The sequence below is a fragment of the Lithobates pipiens genome, unplaced genomic scaffold (assembly GCF_037356315.1).
Source record: "Lithobates pipiens isolate NorthernLeopardFrog02 unplaced genomic scaffold, aLitPip1_a1.2 Scaffold_16, whole genome shotgun sequence".
NCBI classification, from domain to species: Eukaryota; Metazoa; Chordata; class Amphibia; order Anura; family Ranidae; genus Lithobates; species Lithobates pipiens.
In genome coordinates this window covers 436,541,515-436,553,600 of record NW_027507748.1, presented here as the reverse complement: position 1 = coordinate 436,553,600, position 12,086 = coordinate 436,541,515, and the positions used below count along the sequence as shown (strand labels likewise).

The 12,086-nt window shown below is 39.5% G+C and overlaps 2 protein-coding genes across 5 annotated transcripts in view; both read right to left on the bottom strand.

Moving 5' to 3' along the window:
* The window catches only part of MAP4K4 (mitogen-activated protein kinase kinase kinase kinase 4), a 271,290-nt gene that overhangs the window by 130,122 nt on the left and 129,082 nt on the right, over positions 1 to 12,086 (bottom strand). The gene's annotated exons all lie outside the window — the stretch shown is intronic.
* LOC143983215 (uncharacterized) lies at positions 4,699 to 10,210 on the bottom strand. Its single transcript, XM_077482652.1, has 4 exons — positions 9,286 to 10,210; positions 9,040 to 9,199; positions 5,473 to 5,623; positions 4,699 to 5,353 (listed from the first exon to the last, which is right to left on the bottom strand). Exons 1-4 carry the CDS (start codon positions 9,464 to 9,466, stop codon positions 4,790 to 4,792), a joined length of 1,056 nt encoding a protein of 351 aa, XP_077338778.1. The 5' UTR covers positions 9,467 to 10,210; the 3' UTR covers positions 4,699 to 4,789.

Below are 12,086 nucleotides of genomic sequence, written 5' to 3'. Positions count from 1 at the left end.
TATATTTGCAGTGACACAGACTTAGGCCTCATGCACACGAGACGCAGATGAAACCTCTGCAGAAACGCGCGTTTAGAAACGCGCGTTTAGCCGCGTTTGCATGCCGCGTTTAGACGCGTTTAGACGCGTTTAGACGCGTTTGCGTTTAAACGCGTTTATAAAGATAACATCATGTAGACCCTCCCCAAGCTCTCAAAGCATGTTTTTTTAACTATTTCTGCTATTTTGATCAGAGTGAGCAGCAGCAGCATAGAGAGCAGTTGTACACTTGCATTTGCCTCTCTTTCTGTAGTATATATTTTGAAATGGATCCCATATTGAATATATGTCAGGAAATGCTCCTGATGTTGCTCTTGATGAGACAGCAACGTCGTCGCAAATTTCGTGAGAGGTCCAGAGTCAGAGCTCGTCGATATTGGACCCATCCGTTGATGGGACAGCGAATGTCCCTTGGATATTTCACAAACATGTATGTTCAGCTGCGTACCTACCCCGACAAGTTTTTTAATTTTAGCCGGATGACCATTGTCACATTTGATCTGCTTTTAGAAAAAGTACGACCTGGTCTGACATTCGTGGACACCAATATGAGAAACAGTGTGTCACCAGAGGAACGACTGTTGGTAACGATCAGGTATGTGTATATATTTTAAAAATATATTTATCTATAGATGCACACTTTAAAAACTTTCTCTGTCCTTTTAAAAAAAAATTATGTCTATTTATAGTAAATTTTCCAATTATTTCAAATCTATAAAATTGAATTCTCCCAATTTTTAACATGTTTTCATACAATATATTAATATAAAACAATTTTAAAATAGTTAATTATTTATTTTTTAATCTTAATATGTTTTTATTATTTTTTTCTATTTTCAAATTGATTTTTTAAAAATCAAATGTATGTTAATTAGATTTTTTATAATTTTTTTCTATTTATTTGACCAATTTTTTAATATATTTTCATCGTCAAATATGTACTGATTAATATATTTAAATTTATTGCTGCAGTATATGGTATTATTATATTTTTTAATGCCTTATTAAAATATCCATAATCCTAACAATAACCATTCATCCTAACCCTAAACAATAACACTAACACTAACCCTAACCTAACCCCTAAGACTAACCCTAACCCCTAAACAATAACACTAACACTAACCCTAACCTAACCCCTAAGACTAACCCTAACCCCTAACACTAACCCCACCCCTAACAGCTAACCATATCCCTTACACAAACCCTAACCCTAAACAACCCAACCAAAAAATCATAAACAATAACCCTAACCCTAACCCTAATGACCAAATTATATTGCCGCTGATGGTCACAGTTGACTTTGAGGCCATGTATCTTTGATGCAGAAAAGTGCAGGACATTTTGCGACCCGACTTTGGATATGTTGTTGTCCTAGGTCCACAGTGTCAGCATACCGAATTTGGGGTTCCTGGCAATAAGTGGCCCCAAGATATGGGCCCCCAAAGTCGGGTCGCAAAATGTCATTCTCTGATGCAGAAAATTGCATGACATTTTTGAGACCCTACTTTAGGGCCCCCTATCTCGGGGCCACTTAGTGAGAGGATCCTCAAATTTGGATATGTTGTTGTCCTAGGTCCACAGTGTCAGCATACCGAATTTGGGGTTCCTGGCAATAAGTGGCCCCAAGATATGGGCCCCCAAAGTCGGGTCGCAAAATGTCATTCTCTGATGCAGAAAATTGCATGACATTTTTGAGACCCTACTTTAGGGCCCCCTATCTCGGGGCCACTTAGTGAGAGGATCCTCAAATTTGGATATGTTGTTGTCCTAGGTCCACAGTGTCAGCATACCGAATTTGGGGTTCCTGGCAATAAGTGGCCCCAAGATATGGGCCCCCAAAGTCGGGTCGCAAAATGTCATTCTCTGATGCAGAAAAGTGCATGACATTTTTGCGACCCTACTTTAGGGCCCCCTATCTCGGGGCCACTTAGTGAGAGGATCCTCAAATTTGGATATGTTGTTGTCCTAGGTCCACAGTGTCAGCATACCGAATTTGGGGTTCCTGGCAATAAGTGGCCCCAAGATATGGGCCCCCAAAGTCGGGTCGCAAAATGTCATTCTCTGATGCAGAAAAGTGCATGACATTTTTGAGACCCTACTTTAGGGCCCCCTATCTCGGGGCCACTTAGTGAGAGGATCCTCAAATTTGGATATGTTGTTGTCCTAGGTCCACAGTGTCAGCATACCGAATTTGGGGTTCCTGGTAATAAGTGGCCCCAAGATATGGGCCCCCAAAGTCGGGTCGCAAAATGTCATTCTCTGATGCAGAAAAGTGCATGACATTTTTGAGACCCTACTTTAGGGCCCCCTATCTCGGGGCCACTTAGTGAGAGGATCCTCAAATTTGGATATGTTGTTGTCCTAGGTCCACAGTGTCAGCATACCGAATTTGGGGTTCCTGGCAATAAGTGGCCCCAAGATATGGGCCCCCAAAGTCGGGTCGCAAAATGTCATTCTCTGATGCAGAAAAGTGCATGACATTTTTGAGACCCTACTTTAGGGCCCCCTATCTCGGGGCCACTTAGTGAGAGGATCCTCAAATTTGGATATGTTGTTGTCCTAGGTCCACAGTGTCAGCATACCGAATTTGGGGTTCCTGGTAATAAGTGGCCCCAAGATATGGGCCCCCAAAGTCGGGTCGCAAAATGTCATTCTCTGATGCAGAAAAGTGCATGACATTTTTGAGACCCTACTTTAGGGCCCCCTATCTCGGGGCCACTTAGTGAGAGGATCCTCAAATTTGGATATGTTGTTGTCCTAGGTCCACAGTGTCAGCATACCGAATTTGGGGTTCCTGGCAATAAGTGGCCCCAAGATATGGGCCCCCAAAGTCGGGTCGCAAAATGTCATTCTCTGATGCAGAAAATTGCATGACATTTTTGAGACCCTACTTTAGGGCCCCCTATCTCGGGGCCACTTAGTGAGAGGATCCTCAAATTTGGATATGTTGTTGTCCTAGGTCCACAGTGTCAGCATACCGAATTTGGGGTTCCTGGCAATAAGTGGCCCCAAGATATGGGCCCCCAAAGTCGGGTCTCAAAAATTGATTCTCTGATGCAGAAAAGTGCATGACTGCAGCATAATCCTATGGTGCCATATTCAGCTCCAAAACAATGTGCTTTAAAACATTGATTCACGTCTATACAGTATTCATTTTATTATATTGAAAAAATATATATTTATCCTTGTTATTAATGAAGACATTATATCTAATAAATTATTATTTTTTAAAATTTAGGTTTCTGGCAACCGGTCAATCATATGCATCTCTACATCATTATTTTTTAATGGGCGTTTCCACTATTTCCAAAGTCGTACGAGAAACCAGCACTATACTTTGGGAGGTGCTACACAGAGAGGTAATGCCAGTTCCAACACAGTGTATGTGGCAGAACATAATTAACGAATTTTGGGAAAAAACTAACTTCCCAAATTGTATTGGAGCACTGGACGGCAAACATGTACGCGTCAAAAAGCCACCAAAGTCGGGCTCTATGTACTTTAATTATAAGAAATATTTTTCAATTGTGTTGCTTGCACTAGCTGACGCCAAATCTAAATTTATATGTGTTGATGTTGGAGCATACGGCAGTCAAGGGGATTCTCGTATTTTTAGAGAATCGTCCATGGGCCGTCGAATACATGAAGGTTGCTTTGGAATTCCGGGTTGGAGGCCTCTTCCCAACACTACAGAGCCCATACTACCTGCTGTCATTGTGGCTGATGAGGCATTCGGGCTTTCAGAAAATATAATGAGACCATACAGTGGACAAGGACATAGTTATCAAGAAAAAATATTCAATTACAGACTAAGTCGTGCAAGACGCGTTGTGGAATGTGCATTTGGGATAAGTGCAGGAAAATGGCGGGTACTACTAAGTACAATGCAGTTAGATGTTGAAAACGCTATCCAAGTAGTACTTGCATGCTGTGTTCTCCATAACTTTGTAATTGAAAATGATAGAATATCCACAGATCCTGCCCCTCCCAACACCAATCAGAACATTCAATACATGGACCTACGCCCAACAGCCAGAGCAATGACCATTCGAAACAATTTTGCAGAATACTTTGTTTCACCTGTTGGTAGCGTGCCCTGGCAGGATACCCATATTTAGTCTGATTGCTAGCTCAAAGTTATTGACATTTTTGAAAAATGCTACTGTGGTTCATTCAGTTTCAATAAAGGATTTTTTCTTTGTCCCAATTTTTAATTATATTTACATTTTTTAATTTAAGCATGTTACTTTGTTTCACTTGCTAATTATTTTTTAATATAATTTCTAGGTTACTGTATTATAACCATCGATAAACACTTTAAATTATGGAGAATGGGCATGAATACTGTAATCTCGTAAAACCTTATGGGATTATAATGTCTTAGATTAAACAAAGGATGTGATAATGTAACACTTCTCTAAATATAGAGCCACCAAAAATATATATAAATGTATATAAATAAAAGATTTCATTACATTTCAACTTATCCACACATCTAATATTTATGGACACCAATTCATAATTTTCAAATATTATTTCTTTATTAAAAGAAAATTTAAAATCTAAAATTGAAACAAAATATAAAATACATTATAATCAAAAAGTGCAAACAGTATAATATTTATTCAAAATCAAACATTTTTTCAAACAGTGCAAATATCAAAAAAATTTAGTGCAAAAGGGTGTGAAAAGTGCTAACTAATAATATGATCAATAAAGGAAAAAAAAACAAATTGTAATAATTAAATTATAAGTTATGATATGTCCCGTAGTTATCCTGTGAACTTTCGTCAACGGGGGAAGGATTACCCATCCGTGGCTGAAGGGGTGGGAGCTGGGACATTGTCTGTGGCATAAATGGTGTGCCAATTGTTGACGACATTGCATATTGTGCTGGCGGTCTCTGTGTGTGTAGGACGTTACCTGTAACTCCCTGGCTATATGATGAACCTCGTTGGATTGGAATATCCATGAAAGGAGTATTCTGCATCCCCCCTTGGACAATGTTCAGTGGCGGTGGGGGCCGCGACTGTCTTTCTGCATTTAGACATGCCACGATATAACAATAAATGTTTTCACGGCATTGACGCTCGCGGTCTTCAGACAATTGTTCAAGAATTACATATAGGCTACGGCAAAAAATACTGCGCCCATTATTTAGGTCCAGGAAGACATCGCTCCGATGTCGTTCCTGGCGTAGCTCTTCTACTAAATTAATAATGTTGGTTTCCACCCTGGTCGGTTCCTGGTCTACGTCACGCGACCGACGCCCCCTTGGCCTGCTTCTTGCAGGAGATCGACTGCGATCACCCTTGAATAAAATAAAATACATACAGTTATTGACATATACATCTTGCACTTATATGACCAAAAGTAATGATGATACATTCTTTTTCTATAAAAAATCAGAGACCATAGGTTGTGTTATACCTGTATAGAAGCAACCGGTGTTTCACGGTCGCGTGAAATTGGAACTGTAGCCAAAGATAAACTCGCTTGTGATGCACTTGGCACATCCTCCATCTCATTTACTGTATCCTGATGGACACTGCCTTCATCCTCTGAAATGTTGGATGTTGTCCTTTAAATAATAAGGTTTAAGTACAGTTAGACATGTGCACATTTTAAAATTTTATTATTTTATTTTTCACAACCCTAAGCCTAACCCCTAACACCAAACCCCCACCCACCAACCTAAAAAAAAAAACGTAGACATAACACTAACCCAACTACTCAATACAAACCCTAAACCCTAAGCCCGAAATTAAACCAAAAACTATCCCTAATTGCTAACCCTAACCCCAAGTTTGTAACCATAAACCCTAATTGCTGACACTAACCCTAACCCTAATTGCTAACCCTAAACCGAAATTGATAACCCTAACCCTAAACCCCAATTGCTAAACCTAACCCCGATTTGGTAACCATAAACCCTAATTGCTGACACTAACCCTAACCCTAATTGCTAACCCTAAACCGAAATTGATAACCCCAACCCTAAACCCCAATTGCTAACCCTAACCCCGATTTGGTAACCATAAACCCTAATTGCTGACACTAACCCTAACCCTAATTGCTAACCCTAAACCGAAATTGATAACCCTAACCCTAAACCCCAATTGCTAACCCTAACCCCGATTTGGTAACCATAAACCCTAATTGCTGACACTAACCCTAACCCTAATTGCTAACCCTAAACCGAAATTGATAACCCCAACCCTAAACCCCAATTGCTAACCCTAACCCCGATTTGGTAACCATAAACCCTAATTGCTGACACTAACCCTAACCCTAATTGCTAACCCTAAACCGAAATTGATAACCCTAACCCTAAACCCCAATTGCTAACCCTAACCCCGATTTGGTAACCATAAACCCTAATTGCTGACACTAACCCTAACCCTAATTGCTAACCCTAAACCGAAATTGATAACCCCAACCCTAAACCCCAATTGCTAACCCTAACCCCGATTTGGTAACCATAAACCCTAATTGCTGACACTAACCCTAACCCTAATTGCTAACCCTAAACCGAAATTGATAACCCCAACCCTAAACCCCAATTGCTAACCCTAACCCCGATTTGGTAACCATAAACCCTAATTGCTGACACTAACCCTAACCCTAATTGCTAACCCTAAACCGAAATTGATAACCCTAACCCTAAACCACAATTGATAACCCTAAACCCCAATTGCTAAACCTAACCCCGATTTGGTAACCATAAACCCTAATTGCTGACACTAACCCTAACCCTAATTAATAACCCTAAACCTAAATTGATAACCCTAACCCTAAACCCCAATTGATAACCCTAACCCCGATTTGGTAACCATAAACCCTAATTGCTGACACTATCCCTAACCCTAATTGCTAACCCTAAACCGAAATTGATAACCCTAACCCTAAACCACAATTGCTAACCCTAACCCTAAACCCCAATTGATAACCCTAACCCCGATTTGGTAACCATAAACCCTAATTGCTGACACTAACCCTAACCCTAATTGCTAACCCTAAACCGAAATTGATAACCCCAACCCTAAACCCCAATTGCTAACCCTAACCCCGATTTGGTAACCATAAACCCTAATTGCTGACACTAACCCTAACCCTAATTGCTAACCCTAAACCGAAATTGATAACCCCAACCCTAAACCCCAATTGCTAACCCTAACCCCGATTTGGTAACCATAAACCCTAATTGCTGACACTAACCCTAACCCTAATTGCTAACCCTAAACCGAAATTGATAACCCTAACCCTAAACCACAATTGCTAACCCTAAACCCCAATTGCTAAACCTAACCCCGATTTGGTAACCATAAACCCTAATTGCTGACACTAACCCTAACCCTAATTAATAACCCTAAACCTAAATTGATAACCCTAACCCTAAACCCCAATTGATAACCCTAACCCCGATTTGGTAACCATAAACCCTAATTGCTGACACTATCCCTAACCCTAATTGCTAACCCTAAACCGAAATTGATAACCCTAACCCTAAACCACAATTGCTAACCCTAACCCTAAACCCCAATTGATAACCCTAACCCCGATTTGGTAACCATAAACCCTAATTGCTGACACTAACCCTAACCCTAATTGCTAACCCTAAACCGAAATTGATAACCCCAACCCTAAACCCCAATTGCTAACCCTAACCCCGATTTGGTAACCATAAACCCTAATTGCTGACACTAACCCTAACCCTAATTGCTAACCCTAAACCGAAATTGATAACCCTAACCCTAAACCCCAATTGCTAACCCTAACCCCGATTTGGTAACCATAAACCCTAATTGCTGACACTAACCCTAACCCTAATTGCTAACCCTAAACCGAAATTGATAACCCTAACCCTAAACCCCAATTGCTAACCCTAACCCCGATTTGGTAACCATAAACCCTAATTGCTGACACTATCCCTAACCCTAATTGCTAACCCTAAACCGAAAATGATAACCCTAACTCTAAACCACAATTGCTAACCCTAACCCTAAACCCCAATTGATAACCCTAACCCCGATTTGGTAACCATAAACCCTAATTGCTGACACTATCCCTAACCCTAATTGCTAACCCTAAACCGAAATTGATAACCCTAACCCTAAACCACAATTGCTAACCCTAACCCCGATTTGGTAACAGTAACCCCTATTTGGTAACTAAAATCCTACCTGCTAACACTAATCCCTATTTGATAACCCTCAGCACTACCCATACTCCATAACCACCGGACCGAATCATAATCCCTAACCCTTTAACCTTGACCTTAGCTATAACCAATGCCCTTTCCTTACTGTCACCCTTAAGCACTGACCCCTAACATAACTTAAAGGTTAATGGATGGGAGATGGAGAGAAAGGAGGACCAGGAGGAGAGGTGTATGAAGAAAGAAGGGGGAGGGTGAGGGGACTAGAGTGAGTGAGTGAGAAGATCAGAGGGAGAGAGAGAGAGAGGTGGAAAGGCAGTGACTGAACTAAGGGAGGAGGGAGTGAGAGGGGGGGAGAGGGAGTAGAATAGCAGAGGGAGAGAGGGGGGTGGAGAGGCACTGAATGAAATAAAGATGGAGGAGGGAGTGAGACAGGCTGAGTGAGATAGAATATGAGAAGAGGAGGGGGTGATGGAGAGGGACAGTGGTTTGAGATGCATACATAAATACATACATACATGCATACTAAACACAATTATCTGACAATTAAATTTAATATATTAACGGATATTATATTATCCAGTCTAAAATTTATCTTCAAAAAATAAAAAAATTTAAAATGTATTAGAATCTATTTTAAACACAAAAAATAGAGAAAATTGTACAAAAAATATACCGAAAAAATTATAATAGAAAAATTAAAAATAGAAATAACATATATTAAAATAAAAAAATTAAGAATTTAGATCTCAAGTTAAAATTTTTAAAATTTTACTTTTTAAAAAAAAATTAATGTTACAAAATAATATAAATTGATAAATAAATTTAAGTTTACTTACGCTCTTGAAATTAAACTGTCCCTCAAAAAAGACAATTGAACAGTCAAGGGGTGGGTTTTGTAGGTGGATTGGGCTCCACTGCGGTTTGATTCTTTTTCTTTTTTTAGATCTCTCTTTACTCTGTCGGCCAAAGATCTCCATCTTTTTTGAAATGATGCCACTGTGCAATGATTAAAAATCAACTTAAAAACTGAAAATACAAATTAACATACCCCAAAATTTTGACCAAATATAGATTGAACTTACCTCGAGTTTCTTGCTGGGATCTGGAGAGGTCTTCCCAGTTTGGGGTCAAGTCTTTGGCCAAATTTTCCCATGTCCTCTGTTTGGCAATCCGGTCAGGGTACAATTCATGGGATTTGTCCCATAATTGTACATAATTTTGAATTACTTCAATCAAGTTGTTTTGGCTCACATCAGAAGTCATTTTTTAGGAGATGTTTCTTCAAAGCTGGCAATCCAAGGTGTAGGAGATGTGTCTTCAAAGATGGCAATCCAAGGTGTGGACAAGCCTAGCTTGGGGGAAGGGGGGTGGCTTGTGGAAAAAAGTTTCAGTTTCATGAAGGATGTGTGTTCTACATGGAAACATGGTGGGGGAGGGGGGCTGACTAGACATTAAGTTTTTCTATGACAATGCTATGGCTTGGCCAGACTAGGTGGAGCCACTGATTAGATTAGAAATTGGATGAGTATTTGGGGCAAAGAAGTGAAGGAATTCCTCATTGTACAAGCTAATGGAAACACTAGAGATATTATGGGATTGTGTCACAAAGTAAATACACTCTATGAATTATATAAAGTAATTACAACTTTTTCCTAACATTTTTTATTGTTTTCTATGAGTTTAAATCATATTTCAGAATTTTCAGGTACCAAAAATTGGGTTCCTTTAAAAACGCATATAAACGCAAACGCGGCTAAACGCGGTTGCCGCGTTCAGCCGCGTTTAGCCGCGTTTAGCCCCGTTTTGCGTCTGAAACGCAGAAATTTTTGTCTCTGAACGCATTTTTTTGCTTCTGGAAAAACGAGATTAAACGCAACTGCATATAAACGCAAAAAAACGAGACTGTGTGCATGGACACATAGGATAACATTGAATGAGTTCAGGTGCAGTTGAAAAAACTGTCCAACTGCATCTGAACGCGCGTTTAACTGCGTCTCGTGTGCATGAGGCCTAAAAATTCATATTTTGAGACAATTTTGTTAAAAATGTATTAAAAACCAGAATAGAGGGGAAATCGCCTGGAATGGATTTCTCTCACTTTAGAGAGATTTTCTCATTCCTGTTGTGTTTAAATGACACGAAGCAAGGGGAAATTCCCCATATGGACACATTTGGACAATACATAACTGGTTTTAATTACGCTCTATTGAAATTGGAAACCAAAATTTGGACCTTAGATCTACTTTACCTTAAAGGAAATTTGTACTGGTATAATATATACACTGATACTTCCTAGATATCCTTTTAAAGACACTTGGCTGTTATTTTTCCTTACCATAAAGCTGGCAATAGATGGATCGAAATTCAGCATGTTCAGCAAAAAATTCTGCTTCAATCAAAGCTGCAGCACTGATCAGTGTATTCTGACAGTGGGGGGACTGATCCGATTTCCCCCATCCTTGCATGCATTGAGGAAATTGGTTCAGTTTTTTTTTTGTTTGTTTAGCCAATTGGCTGAACAACAAAAAACAAAACAATTATGGCCAGCTTAATGTGTTTGTTACCCCAATACTTCATTTTTCTGATATGTGTCTGCTGTACCATGTACTTTTATGAGAACATATCCTGTTCTCTTTGTTTTATTTCCTTGTGTGAAATCCCTGGTGTTCCTGTCAGTCTATCTGCTTTCTTATTAAAAACTGACCACGCTAAGCAGGAGAGCACACCGTCAGTCAGTTCTCCAGTGATCAGACTTGTCCTAACATGCCTCCCCCCACCCCACACAGTCATTCACTGGGATCCTCAGTGTACTGCTGCTACTTCCCGCAGCTCTTATTTAGCTAAGGACAAAGGGAATGTGATTATAAAAGGGAAATTTTATATATATATATATATATATATATATATATATATATATATATATATATATATATATATATATATATATATATATATATATATATTATAGCGGGCAAAATTTTGAAGCCTAACATTTTGGGTATCAATTTACTCGACATAACGTCTTTCACAATATAAAAAAAATTTGGGCTAACTTTACTGTTTCTTTCCATATGATAAATATACCCAATACTAAAATAGTATCAGAAAAAAAATTCATTATGAGCAGCGCTCCAGACAATACTAAAATAGCCAGACTAACAAATGTCCATTTGACATGGTGATAAAAATGATAACAACAAACACCAGACAGCAGTATCAGATGGTGATGAAAGTGTCCACAGTGAACACAATTGGTGATCTCAATGTTGTCCGTAAACTGTGCACCAATCACCAAATCCCTCCACACGTGCGACACTCCCCTCTGGGGTTTAAACTCACCAAACATCCGAATATAGCCAGCCTCACATAGATCTTCCATAGACTGCTTCCTTGTGATGTCCTTACATCAGGGTTTTCCACTAATCATCCAGTATTGGTTTAATTCAATAGAATGTTTGGTGAGTTTTAATTTGAACTTTTACCTACGGATCTCGCGGCTCCAGCGAAGACACGCCTAGGGAACATGTCAGCTCCCTCAGCGTGTATCGGGTGAGATGTCAGGGGCTTGTTCTAAGGTAAGTATTTCATAATGAATTAGTATGCAGTGCATACTAGCTCATTATGCCTTTTGCCTTGCAGATGTGAAAAAAAAAAAAAAAAAAACATGTCAGCGGGTATTCTGAACCACTACAAGTATTCAAATCAGGAGTTCTGACTTTCCTATGACTTCAACTTTTTTTTGGGGGGGGGGAGGGGGGGTGTCAGACTCCAAAAGCCCAGTTCAGACACAGGCAGGGCAGTAATATTTTATATGGAGGCCATTGGTGGCAGGCCAGCCTTTCCATTTGGGAGACCTATTCATTCTTTCAGTACAGGTTTCTCT